This window comes from Polistes fuscatus, unplaced genomic scaffold, assembly GCF_010416935.1.
Source record: "Polistes fuscatus isolate 324 unplaced genomic scaffold, CU_Pfus_HIC Scaffold3, whole genome shotgun sequence".
NCBI lineage: Eukaryota > Metazoa > Arthropoda > Insecta > Hymenoptera > Vespidae > Polistes > Polistes fuscatus.
In genome coordinates this window covers 3,261,272-3,281,966 of record NW_025113107.1, presented here as the reverse complement: position 1 = coordinate 3,281,966, position 20,695 = coordinate 3,261,272, and the positions used below count along the sequence as shown (strand labels likewise).

At 28.9% G+C, this 20,695-nt stretch overlaps 4 protein-coding genes and 1 non-coding gene across 5 annotated transcripts; 2 read left to right on the top strand and 3 right to left on the bottom strand.

Annotated features, from left to right (window-relative positions):
• The first annotated feature begins 23 nt into the window (after nt 1-23).
• LOC122519214 (Werner Syndrome-like exonuclease) lies at nt 24-1,782 on the top strand. The gene is made up of 6 exons (XM_043638547.1): nt 24-358; nt 612-742; nt 821-1,045; nt 1,109-1,253; nt 1,335-1,436; nt 1,521-1,782. The coding sequence occupies exons 1-6, from the start codon at nt 320-322 to the stop codon at nt 1,596-1,598; spliced, it is 720 nt and encodes a 239-aa protein (XP_043494482.1). The 5' UTR covers nt 24-319; the 3' UTR covers nt 1,599-1,782.
• Nucleotides 1,705-2,488, top strand: LOC122519215 (putative lipoyltransferase 2, mitochondrial). Its single transcript, XM_043638548.1, has one exon. The coding sequence runs from the start codon at nt 1,710-1,712 to the stop codon at nt 2,415-2,417; it is 708 nt and encodes a 235-aa protein (XP_043494483.1). The 5' UTR covers nt 1,705-1,709; the 3' UTR covers nt 2,418-2,488.
• An 87-nt stretch (nt 2,489-2,575) lies between these two features.
• Nucleotides 2,576-14,396, bottom strand: LOC122519212 (ectopic P granules protein 5 homolog). The gene is made up of 30 exons (XM_043638544.1): nt 13,988-14,396; nt 13,539-13,781; nt 12,258-13,466; nt 11,786-12,190; nt 11,472-11,694; nt 11,219-11,391; nt 11,014-11,154; nt 10,777-10,937; nt 10,583-10,709; nt 9,938-10,482; nt 9,687-9,864; nt 9,422-9,445; nt 9,036-9,263; nt 8,759-8,922; nt 8,509-8,694; nt 8,304-8,427; nt 7,704-8,225; nt 7,484-7,626; nt 7,222-7,399; nt 6,954-7,151; nt 6,743-6,874; nt 6,413-6,649; nt 6,149-6,332; nt 5,519-6,078; nt 5,266-5,435; nt 4,992-5,197; nt 4,655-4,900; nt 4,336-4,555; nt 3,404-3,613; nt 2,576-3,311 (listed from the first exon to the last, which is right to left on the bottom strand). Exons 1-30 carry the CDS (start codon nt 14,009-14,011, stop codon nt 2,960-2,962), a joined length of 7,713 nt encoding a protein of 2,570 aa, XP_043494479.1. The 5' UTR covers nt 14,012-14,396; the 3' UTR covers nt 2,576-2,959.
• Nucleotides 14,397-14,700: 304 nt separating this feature from the next.
• On the bottom strand, nt 14,701-17,704 carry LOC122519242 (solute carrier family 49 member 4-like). The gene is made up of 9 exons (XM_043638586.1): nt 17,566-17,704; nt 17,208-17,492; nt 17,015-17,105; nt 16,796-16,908; nt 16,269-16,514; nt 15,475-15,551; nt 14,988-15,357; nt 14,806-14,902; nt 14,701-14,743 (listed from the first exon to the last, which is right to left on the bottom strand). Exons 1-9 carry the CDS (start codon nt 17,702-17,704, stop codon nt 14,701-14,703), a joined length of 1,461 nt encoding a protein of 486 aa, XP_043494521.1.
• On the bottom strand, nt 15,716-15,788 carry Trnar-ucu. The gene has a single exon. It is a non-coding gene; the product is annotated as a tRNA-Arg (tRNA).
• Nucleotides 17,705-20,695: the final 2,991 nt, after the last annotated feature.

Below are 20,695 nucleotides of genomic sequence, written 5' to 3'. Positions count from 1 at the left end.
TAACATTTTAGAGATAACCAACTTTATTCTATATGTGATCGACTTTTCATTCTAAGAATGTTTCGCGATTTATCTACTAAAATCTTGCCATTTAACAGATGAAGCATGTGTCTTATGCATTGATAGATGACAATGTGTCAGAAATCATCTGTCGGCTATAATCAACCAAAAATTGCTTCGGGATCGACATGTTGGCCACCTATGTTTCAAATTAGCGATAAACCGTAGTTGATCTAAATAATATATATATAGATTTCATATGTAACAATATTAATTTAAATAAAATAATATTTCTAATTTTGTATGTGTGTGTGACAAAATGATTACTCGTCAAAATTCACGAAACTCTTCAAAACTGGTAATTTACCAGTTAATTACTCGACAGATAATAGCTTTAAAATATATCTTATAAATAGATAAATAACAACCAGTTATAATATATATTTTATCATTTCTGTAGTATGAAGTAGTAAATAAAAACAAAAATTTAAGAATATCTACAAAATTTTGTTCATCTGACGAAAAAATATATTATTTTATATATTTTAATAATTTTATCTAAATAATACTTTTATATAATATTACTTTAATTTTTTTTTAAATTTGATCAGGAGAATATTCATAAAAAAACGTACGAAGAACAGGAATTTGATATTGCAGCATTACCATCAATAATATTTAAAGGAAAAATAAACTTCTCTAACAACTTTCATGATTGTGCCAAGATTTGTGACAACATTATGTAAGGTCTTAAATTTTATATTCTCTTCATAATTATTTATGTTTGTGTGCGTTATATGTTAAAAATCTATTTCTTTAGAGAAGAGATTGAAAAACTTGAAGACAACATTGTACCGATAGGCTTTGACTTAGAATGGCCATTTGATTATAGAACAGGAAGCAAAAAGACAGCGTTAGCACAAATTTGTCTAAACGAATCTATTTGCCATCTGTTACATTTATATAATTTATCAAAGTTACCAGCAGCTTTTGTGCAACTTTTAACTCATCCAAAAGTAAAGCTTGTTGGCGTTAATGTTAAAAAGTAAGTTAAGGTTAATGTATTAATTATTTTTTAATTTAATATCTAATATCAATTTGTTGTTAGTGATGTATGGAAACTTGGAAGAGATTTTTCTGAATTTCCAGCCGCAAAAGTAGTAAAAGAAAACTGCATTGAATGTGGTCCGTTTGCAAATAAGATTCTAAATCGTTCCTGTCGTTGGAGTTTAGAAAACTTGACAACCTATATGGTTGGTTTTCCAAGAAATTATATATTTATTATTATTATTATTATTATTTATATGTATGATAAATTTGTTTTTGTTTTTTAGTTAAAAAAGAAAATTGATAAGAATCCAGAAGTAAGAAAAAGCAGATGGCATATTCAACCTTTAAATAAAGCGCAAAAAATATATGCAGCCACAGATGCCTATGTGTGTACAGTACTATCATTTGGAGAAAAAAAAGTCAATAATTTACATAACTCTTAAAGATATAATTTACTATTATATTTACAGGTATCATTACTTACTTATTTAGCAATTAAAGAAAGGTCTTATGAAAAAAAGGAGCCTTGTGAAAAAGAAGAGGAATAGTTGTAAATTCATTAATGAAAAAAATGAGAAAAAGTTATATTAAATACTATTTTTTTACTTAGATATATTATTTTTAAATATGAAGTAAGTTTATTTGAAAACAATCTCATAATGCGAACTAACGTTGTTAAAGTATTATGGACAGGAAGATTAAAATATGGTCCTAGTGTAAGACTTCAAAAAATACTTTCCAATTTACATAATAAGCAACTAAACAATGAGACTTGTAATACATTATTGCTAGTTGAGCATGATCCTGTATACACTATAGGAATTAGGAATAAAAACTATACACAGGAAAATGAAAAGAAATTAAGAAATCTGGGAGCAGAATTTTACAAAACGGATAGAGGTGGTCTTATAACATTTCATGGACCAGGACAATTAGTAGCTTATCCTATTTTAAATTTGAAACAATTTAATCCTAGCATTAAATGGTATGTTTGTCAGATTGAACAAATGATTATACGTCTCTGTGCTGAATTTAACATATTGGGAACAACCTCACCGGATACTGGAGTTTGGGTTAAGGACAAAAAAATTTGTGCTATTGGCATTCATGGCAGTCGTTACATCACTACACATGGTTTAGCTTTGAATTGTAATACCGATTTAACATGGTTCGATCATATTGTACCATGTGGCATTGAAGGCAAAGGAGTTACTAGTATTAGTAAAGAACTTGACATGAATGTAACGATCGAAGACGTAATCCCCAGATTTCAAAATATATTTCGAGAAGTGTTTCGATCATCGTTGGTTCCCTATCCACAAAATGAAGCATCTGAATTGCTTCGAAGCGTAAGGAATTGTATTTAGATTTTGTTTATTCTTTTTTATCTTAAAAACACAATGTATTTACAATATTTAATAATAAATTACATTTTTTATGAAATTTACAAGAAATTTCTATTTTAAAAGTAAATATATTTTTATATTAATTATGAGATATATCATTAAATCAAATTTAATTAATCACATTAAATATCCATTGATTTATTATTAAACTTATAATTATATGATAGAAATGAATGTTAAAATAACAGATATTTCCGAATCTTACATTATAATGTATGTTAAATCGCTAAAGTTAACATATTAAGGAATCTTAAATAACAGATGCAGCCTTACGCAACAAGAAGAATATTCTTTAAAATTGTTAGTCAATTTTTAAATATAAGAGAAATATTTTAATTAAATTAATCGATAATAGTAACACAAGATATGTTCAATTGATAAAATATTTGACTAGATTATTCAAGCCTCATTATGTCATGTAAATATGCAAAATATCGATGTAGTAAGAAATAACATTGATAATTTCAAGCAAAGATTTTCAGTAAATTTTGTGCAAGAACATATTATTCTGTTAAAACGTGAAGATATCTTTGATGATATAATTCTCCTGTCAATGCACCTACTATAACTACAGCGTTGTGTAATGAATTAGCAGAATCTCTAATCAGTCTAATCGACCGTTCTATGTCATTTTTAAGCTCTAAATACTGCTTGTTAATTAAAAGACCTTCTAAACTTTGCATAGCTTTGATGGCTTCTACACTAGGTCGAATTTCTGTAGTATCTAAGTCAGGTGACCTTGAGGGCGCGACACCAGGGGAATGAGACGTAAATCTTACTATTTGATGTTCACATTTTGATTCTGGAAGCTGTGCTAAACAATATACGCCAATAGCACGACTTAAAAATTTACATCTGTTAAACATAAAATATTAATATTTGTTATAATAATAAAATACCTGTACATATTAAAATTTATTTAATAAAATATATTAAGTGAAAGGTACCTAATAGAAAGCTGAGAACTTTTTCTGAGCCCAATAGCCCCTAAAAGACCCCATCCTTGTCCAGCATCATCAGCCATCGTAAGCAATGCACGTGCTAGTCCTTTTAAAGCTCTAGCAGCGATTATAGTATTTTCACTGTATTGACATTGCCTGTAGGCTAATTCGCATGCTTTTCCCCATAATAATGGTAATTTTTCTTCCATTATATCCCTAAATAATAATTTATGTTTGAATTATACGTTACAGCTCTTTTTATTTATATTTATATATGTTACCGTCAAAGCCGTAAATCCGCCATTGTTAGCTGTTCCTAGGCACAGCCAGCAATGCAAAGCGCCTTTAGACAAAGTCGGAAACCGTAAAATTCTTACAGCTTTTCCTCAGTTTGAACATAATACTTTGAATAGAATGCAGGTATAAAACATTTCATTCTAAACCTGTTTATCTTCTGATACGATAGGGAACAAAAGATATAGATTTTCCGTGGACAATATCTGTCTAAACATAATATAATCTTCTCCTACGGTAAGTAACAGTGGGCCCTACATAATAACACACCAACATTAAGTAAGTTTCAGTTTATGGAGGTACGCATAGCATAGCGACACGCACAGTTTCAACAAACCCTACCATGCTCGCTTTTGTGTGTGTGTATGGGAGCGAGGTTGGGTGTTAGGGGAGGGGGGGGGAGGATCCGTATGTCTGTCTAGCCAGTGCGCGATAATGTATTCTTTTCAACGTTGCTGAAATAGTAATTTGATATTCTATAGGATACCAAAGTATGATGTTCAAGCTGAGGAAAAATCTGTAAGAAGTGTTATTTCAGGCTTTGTCTAAAGGCGCTTTGCATTGCTGGCTGTGCCTAGGAACAACTAGCAATGGCGGATTTACGGCTTTGACGGTAACATATATAATTTATATTATTAGCTTACGTAGTCTTGATAGCGGTAATCCAGTCAATTAAATTGATAAGAAGCATGCCTTCTTCTCTGATATCTCTACATGAAGGAAGTCTTTTCAACAATACAGAATAAAGAGCTAAAAGTCTTCCTTCTGAAACTAATACTGACTCCAGAGGAGGTTGTCTTGGTACAACGGGTTGTAAAATTGTTAAAACTGCAGCCCATGTTGGTCTATCATCTTCGGAAATTACTGAATAATATAACATGAGTTTTTTTTTGTTAATATTAAAATATGTATATTTATAAAATATATATTTTAGAGAAAATGAATTATTTATTATTCATTTACCAGTGTATTTAAAATAAGCTTCTAAAGCAGCTTCCATAAGTTCTCCTAATATAGATGAAGAAGCAATCGTTACACCTATAACTTTAAGTACACCCATGAGTACTGGACTACTGGCAGATCTTTGCAACAACCAAGTTGTCCAACTAATTCGAAGATAATCATTTAATGGTCCACTTTGGTTTATAGAATGAAGAAATTCGGTTACTAATAAACCTGCTTCTGGAATTTGTTGGGTTTCTGAAACAGCTAATAAATAAATATTTATGTTAACATAGTAACTTTTAAAATAAAGTATAAATGTGTAAGAAAAAAGTAAAATTATATTATTTAAACTTACTATCAATAACAGCTTCCATTTCATCCAACATACGAGACAACGTAGTTGTAAAAGCTTTAGAATTTGTGGATAATAGTGATTTATATCTAGTTGTACAATTGATTAATAATTTTACTGAAGAGCGTACATATATTTGTCTCTTTTTTAATGTAGTTGGATGATAATACGCTATACTGGGATCATAAGCTGCGACTATCTTTAATAGACTGTTATATGATTTGATTAGAAAATAAATCAAATATAATATATATTCAAATTAAAATGTAATACTTACTTATTCAAAGCTATATCTATAGGATGAATTTGTTCACAGTCTAGAGAAAGAATAACTCTAGGATCACAACTCATTACATGCCAGTTAATTACTTGATCATAAGCAGCTGCATCAACCAAATGCCATGAAAATGTTACTGCTTGTGCAATTAATTGTACTGCTTTTTCATTCTACAACCAATATGAAATTATTTTTTATAATCTATGTGTTAATATTTATGGAACTCATTAATAAAAAAATATTATTTAATTACCTGTCTTACATTTGGTTCATTTGATAATTTAACAATTAAGTTCAATAAACATATATGCATTCTAGCAACAATTGCCAAAGGAAAAGTAGTTAATGACTCATTTATCCACGACGACCAATTGATACAAGTAAATACACTTCCAAGAAATAGATGACTATCTGGTAGATACTGATCTACTACTTTAATCATTAGCTCGACATCACCAATACTAGGACAGAACCGATCCCATGGGAGCGATAAAAAATTACCGTGTATTACATTTAATATATGATCTTTGATTGAAGGATGAGCAAAATTAGTAACATAGAAATGCCAGACGAAAGATAATATCTTGTTGGATGCTGGCATTGTGTCAATAATAAATCTAACACATTCCACAAACATCGATACAATTCTATTAGCATATGGTCCATCCGTTATAATCCATGGCAGTAAAACAGATCTATCATCTGTAAGTTGTTGGATCCATGCTGCAGTTGGTTCTCCTAAATTTCTAGTCCAATAAGGTGTAATCCAAGGTGCATACATTTCGCTTAAAACAGGCCAAATTTTTTCGCATACTAAAAGGAGAATAATTTGTTAAACTTAATTTGAAAATAAACGAAATTTTAATTTAGATTTAAATTTTACATTGATCTGCCAAGGAGCCTCTATCAGATTGAAGTGTTAGGACAACAAGAGTATGTCCTACCATTCCCAAAAATACTGTTAATGGATCGTTATAGACTCTATATTTTGGATATAATCCATAAAGACCATATTGCAAACGTTCTTTCATAAAATGTCTACTAAGTAAAATTGCAGTGTCGTGCATCTAAAATGATAGAAATTAATTATAATATCTTTTTATTTTTTAAATAATTTTTATGAATATTTAAACAAATAAACATTTACTTCTTGTCGAGAAAGAAGTCTTTGTTCTGTAGCATAATGACGTATTTCGTCTCGAATTTTTGACAAATGTATTACAGTAGAACTTTTCGATTTTCCACTTAGAGTACCTAATAAATCACGCCATACATCTAGGGACAAAGTTTGGCTTTCACTGCCTTTTAATATGGTACTAAGAACTTCACCATAGTGTTCAGGAAATTCATGTAGAAGAATGAGTCGCAGATGATTGCGAAATAACTAATGTAATAAATAAATATACTTATAAGTTGTAGCATGAAACACATGTTCTATGTAATTTTTAAATATTTTTTTATATTTGGACAGAATTACCTCATGTAATATAAGTTTTTCTTCTTCAGGATTAAGTCCGATGTTAGATAGAGCTCTAGAAATTAAATCTATGAATGTTGATCGTTCGCTTAATCTTGGTCTTCTGTAGCTTAGCCAACTTGCAACATCAAACTATAGTAAAAGTAGAAATTCAAGAATTACGTAAAATATGTAAATAAATATAGTCATATTTTTAATTGATCTTATATACCTTAGAAAGTAATACGAAACATAAGTCTACATTCATTCCAGTAGACAATTCAACAACTGTTTGATACATTTGTAAGAATGTTGATGCACCACCAGCCACTGGAGTAAAGTGAGGACCAAGCAATCCACCAAGATTTGGTCTTTGCATAATTGTTTTTAACAATTCTGGTCCTTGACTTTCTTCTCCGCTAATAAATAACTACAAAACATTTATTATTAAACTAATAATAAAATCTTTTATTTTATTTTACATTTTTTATGATTTATACCTGGCCAAGTTTTTCTAAACACGTTGTAATAAGTTGTTTAGTTGGTGGACACAATGCTGCTTCTTCTGTATAAAATTCCACCAAGTGATAAAATAACTTAACACCACTTTTTTGAACTTTTTGCAATACTGCTGTATTTTCGCTAATTCGACTTACACTTAGTTCGTGTTCGAGCATACTATAAAATTAATAATTATTAAATACAAATGTACATAATATATATATATATATATCTCTTACGCTGTTTGTTAAACATACTTACACAATTAAATGATCCATAAAAACACAACCCTGTGTAATTTTACTAGGTGGTGGTTGACTTGCTTTAACTAATAAATTTTCATATTCTGCTCTATTTTGAGATATCATATGATCAACACCATCGCTGACATGAGCTTCGATAACCTACATATTTAAATATTATTCAATAATAAAAATGATAACTTTGGAATAATTTTTGACAATAAAAAAAATATTTTTACTTTAATTCTAATCACTGCGGCACCAGCGCAATGAACAACTGGTGGTACACCTGATCTAGCACGCTTTTGATGTACTGGTGCAGGATCACATAGAGCATGTAATGTAATACAATTTTCAACTTCTCGATAAAGTGTAGGTATTAACTCTAAGAAACTACAATCTATAGCTGTATGCTCGGAAAGCAAAAAATTATAAGTTTGTGCATAATCCAAAATTATTTTAAGATGAGGTTTGATCAACGTTATAACTGTATCTGGAGAGTATAAATTTTCTCTTGATACAGAAGTAATAAGATTATTGTTTGTATTTAATAACGGTGGTGAAATTGGTTGTTCGTATGAATTCAATCTTTTAAAAATTCTTTCCAATGGATCGGCAATTTCTAATAAAGTAGGTGGTACAAAAGAGGATTTCTGATATTGATTATTTGGATCCCGGAGACACATTTGCTCCCACTCTTGCACAGCTTCTAATTGACTTTGTTGAACTGACCAATAATCAACATACTCAAACCATGGATTCTATAATAATATTAACATAGTTAAAATATAATTGATAAAGAGTATATTTTCAATAGACAAAAAGTTTTTTTAAATTACTTGGTCTCCCTGCATGAGTACTATTAATTTTTGCGACATGTATTGTGGTGGCAAAGCTGGAATGTAAAGACCTGATTCTTGCAATCTTGGTTCTTCTAACCACAAACTTAAAGTTTTATAAAATCTAAAATAAAAAAATTAATGAGCCATAGATAAAAAATAAGTTGTAATATTAAAATAACTCTTCATTATTTTAGGTATTTACTTAGCAGAGTTAAAATAAAATATTCTTCTTTCATCAGTAATAGATTTTCCATTATCAACACCTTTTTCTCCTTTCAATTGAAAATGTTCAGTTATTTCGTGTAATCGTTTTTTTAGTTTCTTCAAATAATTTAAATTAATCATCCCTTCAAAAAACTTTTCACCCACTCCACCTTGATCAGTACCTCTGTAAAAAATATACTCTCTTCAATATTTATTCTTAAAAGCTATAATTGTAATGTAATATATACCCTGGAGTTGTAGGAACTCTTGCTAAAAATAGAGTGAAAAAATTTTGCCACAGAAGAGAAAGAATAGGATGTTCGATTGGAGTATTAAGTGCTTGTTGGGACCAACGATATATAGCTAATCCATTAACATTAAAAGCTTGCATTTTTACTGTTGCACAGGCTCGCTAAAATTTTGTTAATAAAAATATTTACATTTGCATATCATATGATAAAATCAATAATATTTATAACAACAATAATGAAAAAATGATAATAGTAATAATAATAATAATAATACCTTTAGTGCAGTATCTAATGATATTTTAGTTTGTAATGCTAATTCTTTTAGAATTTCACGCCATAAGCCTGTTTTTATTTCTCTTTCGTATTGTTCGGTTAATAAAACTTGATATGCAACCCATATTGATTGTGTCGAACCACCCAAAAGGCTTAAAGAATTATTAGAACCAGTTGCCCAACTTAAAAAAGAACCCAATGATCCTGGATTTCGATTTGTTGTTATATTCTAAAACAAAAAAACAAGGACAAAAAATAATATGCTCCAATTTTTAATGTAAAAAATATTTTGTCCATTTTTGCTTAATATAAAATGTATATTAAAAAATGTAATATAAATTTTGGTCAAAATCCTATCATAGATGAAAACAAAAATATAAATCATACCTCATTGTTTCCTTTTAATGCAAGCTAATAGCAATGATTTTTCTAATTATGATTACAAAAATATTATTATTTGCTACTCTATACCAAGACATCAATATTATTTGGAAATGTTAAAAAATAGAAAATTATTTAATAAAATAACATAAATATACATCAAATAATAATAATAATAAAATAATAAAACTAAAAAAAATATCCTGAAAATCTAATATAATATTGGAATCTCGGTATAACTAAATGTAATTATTCATAATAATTTTCTTACTGAATATAAGCTTTGAAATATGTTTTCCATGATTGATCTTGTATCCAAATGAAAAAATACGGCCCGAATGATTGTATCCATTAGATATAAAACATTTTGGTCTTTATTCCAATCTGGTACAAGTATAAGTACGTTCAACCATAAATACATTAACTTCGCAGGACTATGCAAGCAGTATCTATAAAAAAAAATAATATTTATTAGTAAAATTAAAACAAAGAATATAATTTAAAGAAAAATAATTTTTATACCTTTTATACTTGTACAGATGGGATTCAATCATACTTGAAAATTGTTTAAGTAATGGCCCAGGAAACTCAGGTGCAATTAAATTCTTGGCCATTTTCATATATGTTCTATCAGCCGTAATTAATGTAATAACGAGACTTAAAAATTTATCATTCTTAAATAATGAATCAGGGCAATCGACAAATAATGGCACGATGTGATGCAAAGCTATCAATACTTGTTCATATTTATAATAGCATTGTAACGTTTGTAATTGATTGAACCCTTTGGAACAAATTAAGGGTATAGAATGACCCCATAATGTCATCAATACTGATACGTAACATGCAATCGGTTGCTTTTCTCTCACTCCTGTATTTAAAATTTCCAAAAATAAGTCAGATTCCATATTTGGTAAATAAGAAAATGCTACAGTAGGATTTGATATTGCACGCTGAGAAAGTGCATCAGATTGATCAAGTTGATGTAATCTCAAACGTGATAACATTTCCCATGCCCATAAAGTGAATGCTTGTTCACTATTTTGTGGTCTGACTATGGATGATACCTTTTAATCAATAAAATATATTATAATAATTGTAGCAAACTATATTATGAAGAAAAATTAAATTGCTATAATTCTATTATCATATGAAAAGATAAAATACCTGTTTAACTCCCTCTGCTAGTAAAGAAGCAGTCTGTGTAGGAGAATCTGGTACGTATTTCATGACCAATTCAACAATTAAAAGTGCCACACGTCGGTGTATTTCAATAGGAAGATACAAATTATTTCTACAAAAATGTTCACATTGTTCAGTAACTAATTACAAATATAAATGTGTAGATTAATATTACTAACCCTTCGAGTCCCCAATTGAGATGAGTAAGAACTAAACGTGCTAAGTGACTTTCGGTTGATGCTAATGAATGTTGATGTAACCAAAATGAAAGAACTTGAAAATCTTGTTCTTGCGGAATCCATTTATCCATTTTTAATTCAGTGAACAAATACAGGCTTAACTAAAATTATTTCAAGTAAAATAATATTTTTGATCAACGAGAGATATTCATTTGTATATTTCAATTAAAAATATACCTTTCCAACGGAACCAAAATTATCCCGCAATTTTAATATTATATCTGAAAGAAGCGTAGGATGCTTATTTGTTAAATTAGATAATAGTGATCTGGCATCTTTTGAACAAGATTCTTGTGTTATTTCACTAAGAAATCCTATCTGTAATATGATGTATAATTAGCAAAGAAAATAATATATATAGACAATCTTAATAATTACTTACTTGAAATAAATCAATAGTAGCTGCTCTTACAAAATCATAATCTGCAAAGGTTCTTGCCATAGCCATGTTTGCAAATGTTGTCAATAAAAAATATGATTCATCTCCTGGCATTTTGCCTAATTTTTCTTCAAATTGTTTACGAAGATCTGGATAATTTAATTCTTTTTCCCATTCTATAAAAAATAAATCCATTCAAAATATTTATATTTAATTATTATTTATAAAAATTATAAAATAATAAGTAAATATTAACCCGTATTAGTCATAGTGGTCATATATATATCTGTTGATGTAGAGTCAGTATGTAAAGTATAAAAGATTTGCCATAATGTAGTTAATGACACAATATGATATGGAATAGATGCCAGATATTGCCATGCACCTAATCGTCGAGAGGAAAATATTGAAAGAGTTGCTTTTAGTAAAAAGCTATCATATTCAGTTTGTAATTTCAGCAACATTGATGGATCTGTCACCTTTTCGATAAAAAGAATATAGAAATATTATAACACAAAAAATACATATGTTATAATTGTATATAAATAAAGTATAAAAATAGTTTCTTACTTGATTCTTATCAAATGCTTCCCACTGATCGCTAACATATTGAACTATGTCTCTGATTAATGCACTTAATCTTTTAGCTAACTGTCTATACCGTGGAGAATCGTATGTCTTTAATCCTTTATTTACGAGTCTCACAACGACAGTAGAAAAAGCGAATATTCGTATCATATGATGATCGGTAATTAAATTCTTGTTTTGATAATATTTATCATTTTGATATTGTATAAAAAGTATCTGTTCAAATAATTTATTGAACGGTATTTGATGCAAAAGAAAAATAAGATCGCTTTCGTATAAATTTGCACCAAAATTAGCAATGTCTTCATCTTCTTCGCCTCCTTCATCCAGCATCACCCAGATTGTATCACCTGGGTTACTTGCTGTATCTTGCAATGATAATTGTACCTAATTATAAATAATATTCTATTAAGCACTGAATATAAAGTTATAGTAATATCACTATCATGCATACCTGTTCTAGAAACTTTTCACGATCTTTAATTGGAAGTAAAATTACAGCTAACGTGGCTATCATATGGTCAAGATATGGATCATTTAATGGAGACGTAGATACTTCGATTACATTTGTAGATGGTAATGGAATTTGAATATAGCCACGTGCCCAATTCATAACACCTCCAGGACATCTCAATACATGGTTCAATAAAAATAAATGATCCTGCCAAGTAGCTACTCTTAAAAGAACTGCTATCAATTTAGAAAGCCAATCTCTGACGTCGGTAACAAATTTTCCATCCTTTAAAATTTTTCGTTGAAAAGTGAACAATATTGTAATACACATTCTAAGTTCGACCAGCTGCGGTATTGTTTGCGAAGGTGTTTGTACTGGCATTAAATTAACTGGAGCATTTGCTGGTAGGTTTGTAACTTCCTTACAAAAAATACATACTCTTTGGATATAATGTTCAATTTGTAATCTCAGTACTTCTGCTTCATAACAATATAATGCTTGGATATTATATAATATGTCTTTGATAGCCGATAAATTACGTGACAAGCTGTTTAATGCTTGTTGATTGAAATGAGCAATAGAATATTCATGAATAGCACTAACAGGATTTCCATCTTGACATTCACCAGTTTCCGTAATAGTAGCTTTATCAAGACACCATAATTGTTTTTGCGTTTCTCTACAATTTTCTTTCAATCTTTCTAATTCATGCGAATTTATAATCAGATGATTTCTAACACGAAGATAATTCATAAGAAGTTCATAGAGTTTATGTTGCTGTTTAATCGCATGACTTCTCAATTGTATCTCTGTAAATTCTGCAATAAAGGCATCGACCAATGATAATTCTTGATTATTATAAAGAGATATTAACTGATTTTCAGTAAAAGGTTTAACATCATTAGTAAAAGCTTGTATTGTGTTAGTTTTATCTTTAGATACTTCTGGCTCATTTTTGATCTCTTCTTCCTCGACTAATACTTTATTCGAATTAATGCTGAATAAAGACATTGTCTCTTCTGATGTTAGCGTAGTGGCTTCTTGATCTTCAGCAGTAGGTGCTGTTGGAAGAACATCTATCAAACGAATTTCTGAAACTACTATTCTGACTTCTTCTATCTTTCCTTCCAAAGGATCTGCATCTTGCATTGGAGTTGCTAGATGTTTGCCATCAATTTCGTCATATGAAACAGATGGTTCTGAACATATCTGTCAAAATATACGTTAAATTTCTAAGAATAAATGAATATCATATTAATTAAAAAGAATACAAATAAATACCTCAGAGGTTTCGATAGACAAATTGTATTCCATCTCGTAAGCAGCTTTTTCGGCAGCTTGTTTTTCATAAATTTCTGTATCTATAGCAGCTGAGTGTAACTCACTTTCCATGTTTTCGACACATTCGCCTTTAGGATAATTGGTAGGAGATTCTCCAAAAAGACACTCGAATTCTTCTAAAGTTGGAGCATCTGGTATTTGTTGTTCTAGACTGGGCGGTATCATTTTGTCTTTCTTTTTCTTCTAAATGTACCAAAATTGTTAATCATAATAGTGTTATCAATTTATTATTATAAGTACGTATTTTTGTACATAATTACATAAAATCTTTAATAAATAATTATAATAATCTTTGAAAGTTTTAAACTCATATATATATAATCACATAAGTTTAACAATTTATAATAACTTGAAAATAAATACAAGTATGTACAAAAAATTAAAGTTACCTGTCGACTTTTTTGTTTCTCCATGATTATTATTGATTATGGAGGGTGATAAGAGGATAAGATTATTTTAACCTCGTATAATTTCTTGTATTGTAGACAACACTTATAAGGAATTAGGTTTGTGCACTGTTATATCTTTCTTACTTGCCATTATTAATGTTGCAATGTAAAAATTAATCACATTTTTTTGAAACCTTTATGCAATATGCAAATAAATTGTATTGCGCGTTAAAATAAATCGAACCTTATGCAAAGCCATAACATACATTTGAATATATATTAGATAGAAAGTTATATAATAAAATAATATTCTTTTTATTCATGCTAATTATTTTCAACAATAACTTTATCACTATTTCATTGTTATAGTTTAGTATAATTATAAAATATTTTGACAAATAGATGTCGTGTCAAGACGAAAACTTGTGGAACTTAATTTACCGATTATTACCGACTATTACCGACCGAAAATATAGCATTCAATCATAACCGCCATCTAGGATAGATAAATCGATTTGATTAAAAAAAAAATTTGTTTAATATAAAATTTAATAAAATATTACAAATATAACAATGTATTATAATATTACAATGTGTAGTTGCAATATTTTTATACATATTTAAATTAAAATATTTCTTCGTGAATTCTTTATCCCAAAATGTAATTTATATATTTTGTTTCTTTTTTCTTTATTATTTTTTCTAATCTTCTTTTATTCTTGATTATCACAATCGTTTCTATAGTTTTTGCCAAACCTAATATATAATATGAATTAATAACATTATTTTAAGAATATTTTTTGTTTTATTCAACTTACTCTAATTTTGTACGATTATATTCTTCTTTTAAATAAAATATGAGAATAGTTGATATTGCTAAATTTACAAAAACACAATAGGTAGACCATCGATCACCTGTATCGAAGAAGAATAAATATAACTTTAAATCTACATTGATTTATTTCTTCATCAGCATCTAATATAATTAAATCTCGCCTACCAATTCCAGGTATAAAATAAGAAAAGTAAAATGAAGTTCCTATTAAGTTAGCCAGGAATATCATATATCCTCCTACAATGGCTTCCGAAACAGGAAATGCGATTTCAGAAGCAAGTTCAAGAAATAAGGCTGGAGTGGACCAGCTGGCCGATATTCCAAGTATTACAGCAGCATAAAGTTCTTCCTTACGAAATATTAAGATTCGATTTTCGAGCAGTAAAACCCAGAGAAACATGATTACGGATATCATTAGTAGTACATAAAGACCGATTCTGAGATGGCCTTGAAAAATATCGGCCACTCTCGAAGCCACCAAGCTAATAACGCTCCCAAAAATTATAGTCCAGAAAGCAAGTTTATCAGCTTCCTCCTATATATTCAAATAAAACACATGTATGCATTCATTATAAAATTATAATAAAATTTCTATAATAATAATCTATAATAAAATACAACTGAAAAGATTATAATAAATAAATAAATTTACTTGTGTAACCATAGAATCAAATGTTATAGTGATCATACTGAGCCATGGTCCCGTTACACCTTGACTAAATGCAGCTGCTAAACATAATTGCCACACATTCTTCTTTCTTATGTAAAAAAAAAATAAAAAAGATTATTTTAATCATTATTATTATTTAAATTTCAATATTTGTATCAAATAGTAATTAGTGGTATCATAATAAAGAAAAAAAATAAAGTTTTTCTCAGGAGAAAAAAATTATCATCCCTTGTGGGGATCGAACCCACGACCTTTGGATTAGAAGTCCAACGCGCTATCCTCTGCGCCAAAGGGACTTGATATAAAATGATATTAAAGAATACTAAGAAGGAGCTTTTCATATTTGCATTTGATTTAAAAATTTATGTAACATAATTGTTGACTTCTTTCATGGCGATAATTAAGCCTAATTGTATTTACAATAAAATTAATGACTTGATATATGTACGAAGCTTTACTAAATAAAATTTTGCGAAAAAAATTTGTTATCTTTTAAATAAAACATTATTAAAAAAACACCATGATAATAAAATCATATATAAAATAAACCAGAATGATATTCAATTACTTGAGAAGAAATAAGATCGAATCGATCAGGCTTAAGCGAGAAGAGTGGTCTATGGAATCAATGAAGGAATTAGGATGGTTTGGAAAAAACGATAAGATTCCAACAACGATGAGGGATTGAATCACGAATTCTGCGAAACAATAAAAACCAATAATTGATATTATATTAATTGGTTAAAATAATAAAGTAATTAATCCAAATGCATTACCGATTCTCATCAACGACATGATTTGTACACGAAGAATCGTTTGAACATGATTATTATTCGAAGAAGATTTTGGATCAAATATGGCTGAACGAATATAATAATTATCTTTACGATTATAAATTTGTACATTTCTATTAACTTTTCTGTTTAATATTGTTTTATTAGCCGAAATCGTTGTATCAACAACAGCTGGTCCTATCAAATAAGATACAGCCATGCCAAATTGATTACAAGCGGAAGATATACCTGAAAAATGTCATTATTATTTTATTAAATATGTATATTAAGCCGAATAAAAATATAATTTAGTTTATCGATGATTGTCGATCGATCAGACCTATGAAAACGTAAAATTCAATTAACGATATCTATATACGTATTAATAAATAATGACTTTCTCTTTGGTTAAACTAAAATGTGTAAATCCATCGTTTCGCTTGAAATTAGATCCCATATATATCGTTTTATCGTTTCGAGGTAGAATAACGAGCGAACTACGATATTAATTATATTAAAGAGATTATCACCGGTTGCGGTGGTGCGTTCTCCACGTGGGAACCAAACAGCAGATACCAGGGCTGTAGCTGGACCGATTATTACCCCGGACAGACCATTTAAGATGGCCGCTAAATGTGCTGTTCTGAATAGATATAACAGATCTATCATATTCCCCATATAAAATATTGCATCGTGTCAATTGAAAATATATACATTTTATAAAATTTGCTTTTTATCGGCGTACCTACATAGTGAAGACCGTTTCATTGCAAGAAAAACATCTGATGAAAGCTGCTAATGCTGAAAGGATCGCTGCCATTCTTATGGGTGCTACCAAACCTAATATTATAGTCAAATTAATTTTAACAAATTAAATCAATTTAATTTTCCTCTTTTTGTAATAACTTTTAGCTATTCTTATAAATTTAGATAAATTTGTACCTTTTTTATACAAAAACCAACAACAAGGAAGACAAAATGTGAGGTATGTTATGCAACCCCAATCGGATAAAAGAGCAATGTGATATTTTTGCCAATTGGAAAAAGCTATCATTGTTGGTATTGTTATAGGACCCCAAGTATTCCATATGCAACATTGACTGGAACTTAATATACAAAATAAAGCCAATGCGATCCATCGTTCCTTCGGTACTTTAGAATCCTGATTGATCAAATTCGATACTTCGTTAAGATCTTTTTCCACGTACTCATTGTCGACAGATTGATCTTTTAAAAACCAAAAATACATATATTTTTTAATAAAATAAGTTAGAAAAATTATGTTGTGAAGCTGACTTACGATCTTCTCGAGAATGTGAGTTCTGTGGTGCTTTTAAATTACCGGTACTTCTGGGATAGATTTTTGTCAATTTGCTTTTCGAACAATCTTTGATTATATTCTTGTATGGTGAACTTCGTGTTTCTTGTAATCGGTTCATTGCACCGTAATTTCAAATAAGATAAAAGTTTGTAATTAGCATACTTTAAAAACATGTAATTGATCATACGATACTATATCGAAAACATGTCACAAATTTTTACAAGAAGAAGGCTAGTAAATCGTTTACACAAAAAGTCAGATATTCAACACATAGTTAAATCGACTGTTCTTTTTATTATCATTCAAGAACACATTCCTGATCGTTTTTTTTGAATATTGCAATTATACTTCTTTACACAAAATAAAATGTAATGCATGCTGTTACGAGAGGATCTTTTGAAATAGACGAAGTTCAGATCTAGCAATGTTTTACGCTCGATAAATCGAAAATGATTCGATGTGAAAGAACATCAAAATGGTGAGAGAGAGAGAGAGAGAGAGAGAGAGAAAGGAAGGGAGAGAAAAATGTTTAGGTATTCGATATAAATTGGATTGGATTGTTTCACCTTTGTTTGAGAAATTATCTGCGCCAGTTAAACCGTCGCCAATGCGACGTTATGGTACCTCATTCATGAACCAATCGGGAATACTTTGGAAATCAATGTAATTAGGGAAGAGCCAATGGGAATTTGTTAAACGAGAGACATGCGCACATCGTAACAACCAAGAACACATACCTATATATCGTCTCAACGATCTCTGATACCTATTGTTCATATTCCATTGTTATTGTATTACGATTATTACTACCCTCTCATATCGATTGCATCCACATCGATGTCACAATTAATATCCTTCTCTCTGCACTGTTTTAACTCAATTTCGTTTGAGATAAAGCGATACTTGTCAAGGAGAATAGTATTTCTTTATCTGCTTATCATTGATGCTATTAGTGACTAAATGATTCATTTCATTGTATATAACAAGTAATACAAATTTTGCATTATTATGACTTTTTCATTTTATGCATATAGATAAAACATTCGATGTCAAATTTACAGTGATATTCATTTAATAATTTAATAATTAATATAGACTTGTTAAATTATTGTAATTATATGAATTTAATATAATTGTTTTATTAAACGGCAGCATACTAGGAGACACCTTTTTACATATATTTCTTTCATGAATCACAGCGACCCTTTATCTTTTTTTTTAGCTTTTAACGAGACAATTTTCATATATTATCTTACAAAATATCGACGATTCCATGATGAATATACTTCGTCTTTTGAATAAAGAACCGTCTAGAGAAGGAGAAAAAAATGAAAGGGCATATATATCGTTAACAAGAAACCACCAATCCCCTCGATCAATGAACGAGAAAAGAATCCCAGCCGATGAATTGTTCGTTGTGCAGTTGACCGTGAATACTTTCGAGATATTACCAAGCTGCATCTGTAGAAATAAAAGATTGTTCGAAGATGTTAAGAAATTACAAATCAAGCATCCTTTTATCGATGGTGAAATGGTGGTAAGATGAATTTTTCAATTTTCTTTTCACGAATAAAAATCCACCCCATCGAGAGACGATATTAATGACGAAATTCCAGGGGTTAGACGAGTTTTACAAAATTCTATCTTGAAAAGAAATTTTTATTTGAGTTTCCTATTAGATTTTAGTCTTATTCTGTAAATTATTTTTCAAATGCATCTTAAAAATGTTTATTAACTGTAAGAAAATTTTATATTTTATCTTTTTAATTAAAATTAAGTTTATTTAACACTAAACATATTATAACCAGTCAAATAAGTGGTTGTAAAATTTTGGCAACATCTTTTGCAAGTTATAGTGCTATTTAATAAGTCAAGAATTCTTATTGCATAAATGGTATATTTTTTTGCTATATATATATTTTAAAATATTTAACTTTTTGAAGACGAGTTATTTGATCCGCTTTGATAGAAATAAGTATACATTGGTACTTTTAGTGTTAAGCGACCATTGACCCGATATTATTGGAGATAAATGGAAGATTAATTAATTAGAAGCTGAAAATCCTAATCTACAAATTAATTAATATATACAAATGTTCTCTTATAGAGCTAAGCGATTTAATTATAAGACTCTACGAGTCATTTGGTTTTGTTTTTTTGTTTATAAGAATTTTTACATTTAATTTTTTAATATTTAAGAATTTTAAAAAAGAAAAATATATTTATATATTTCAAAACCTCGGACGACTCCTTTCATTAAGTTTGTTGTTGTAATGAAAGAAGTGGCTTTGAGTCATCACTTGATTGCCAGAGTCTATCCGTCGCGAATGGGTTTGTCTTTTTGCTCATTCATTTATAATATCAAAGTATTGATATATTAAAATTTAACACGATTAGAGAAACTAAGTACGAAACAATACATATAAAACATTATTACATGTTTTTCTGGACGAAATCGAGTAACGCTCGATTTTACAACTACTAATGCGAGAAAAATACGAAGTGTAAAGGAAGTGCATTAATTAATTACACTATTAATTAAATGAATTTAACCGATGAGACAAGAAGAAGTTGCTGACTGTTTTGCACGCAGTCAATTAAATCAAACAAATTTTACACTTTATTTTTTATTTCGAAACACGGTAAATTTTAAATCTTTATTGATGCACTGACTCTACTACGTGAACAACCTGTGAGACTGTTATTATTTTAAACGATAAAATAAGAAACTTCAAAGTTTCTTATCGCGATCACGGTACTGACTATACTACGCGATTAAATTTTACTTAAATTATTCGTACAAACATTGACTCTATAATTAATTTTAGAACTGTTTTGCATGCAGTCAATTTATAAAACCCGAAAAAGTCTAACGTATGCTGCTCCTATTTCCCGCATTATTTCAATGATTTTTTGATGAGAGGAAAAAAAACCAAAATGATTAGAATCATTGTTATCATTTAAAAATTATATAAAATACGAAATTATTGAATAAGTAATTAATATAAAAATTAATTTATCTTTTATCTTTTCAGTGATGAAGATACTTACCTACCCTTAAGATAACAATGAGTAAACGTTTAAAACCGAAATAAGAAACTATAAACGA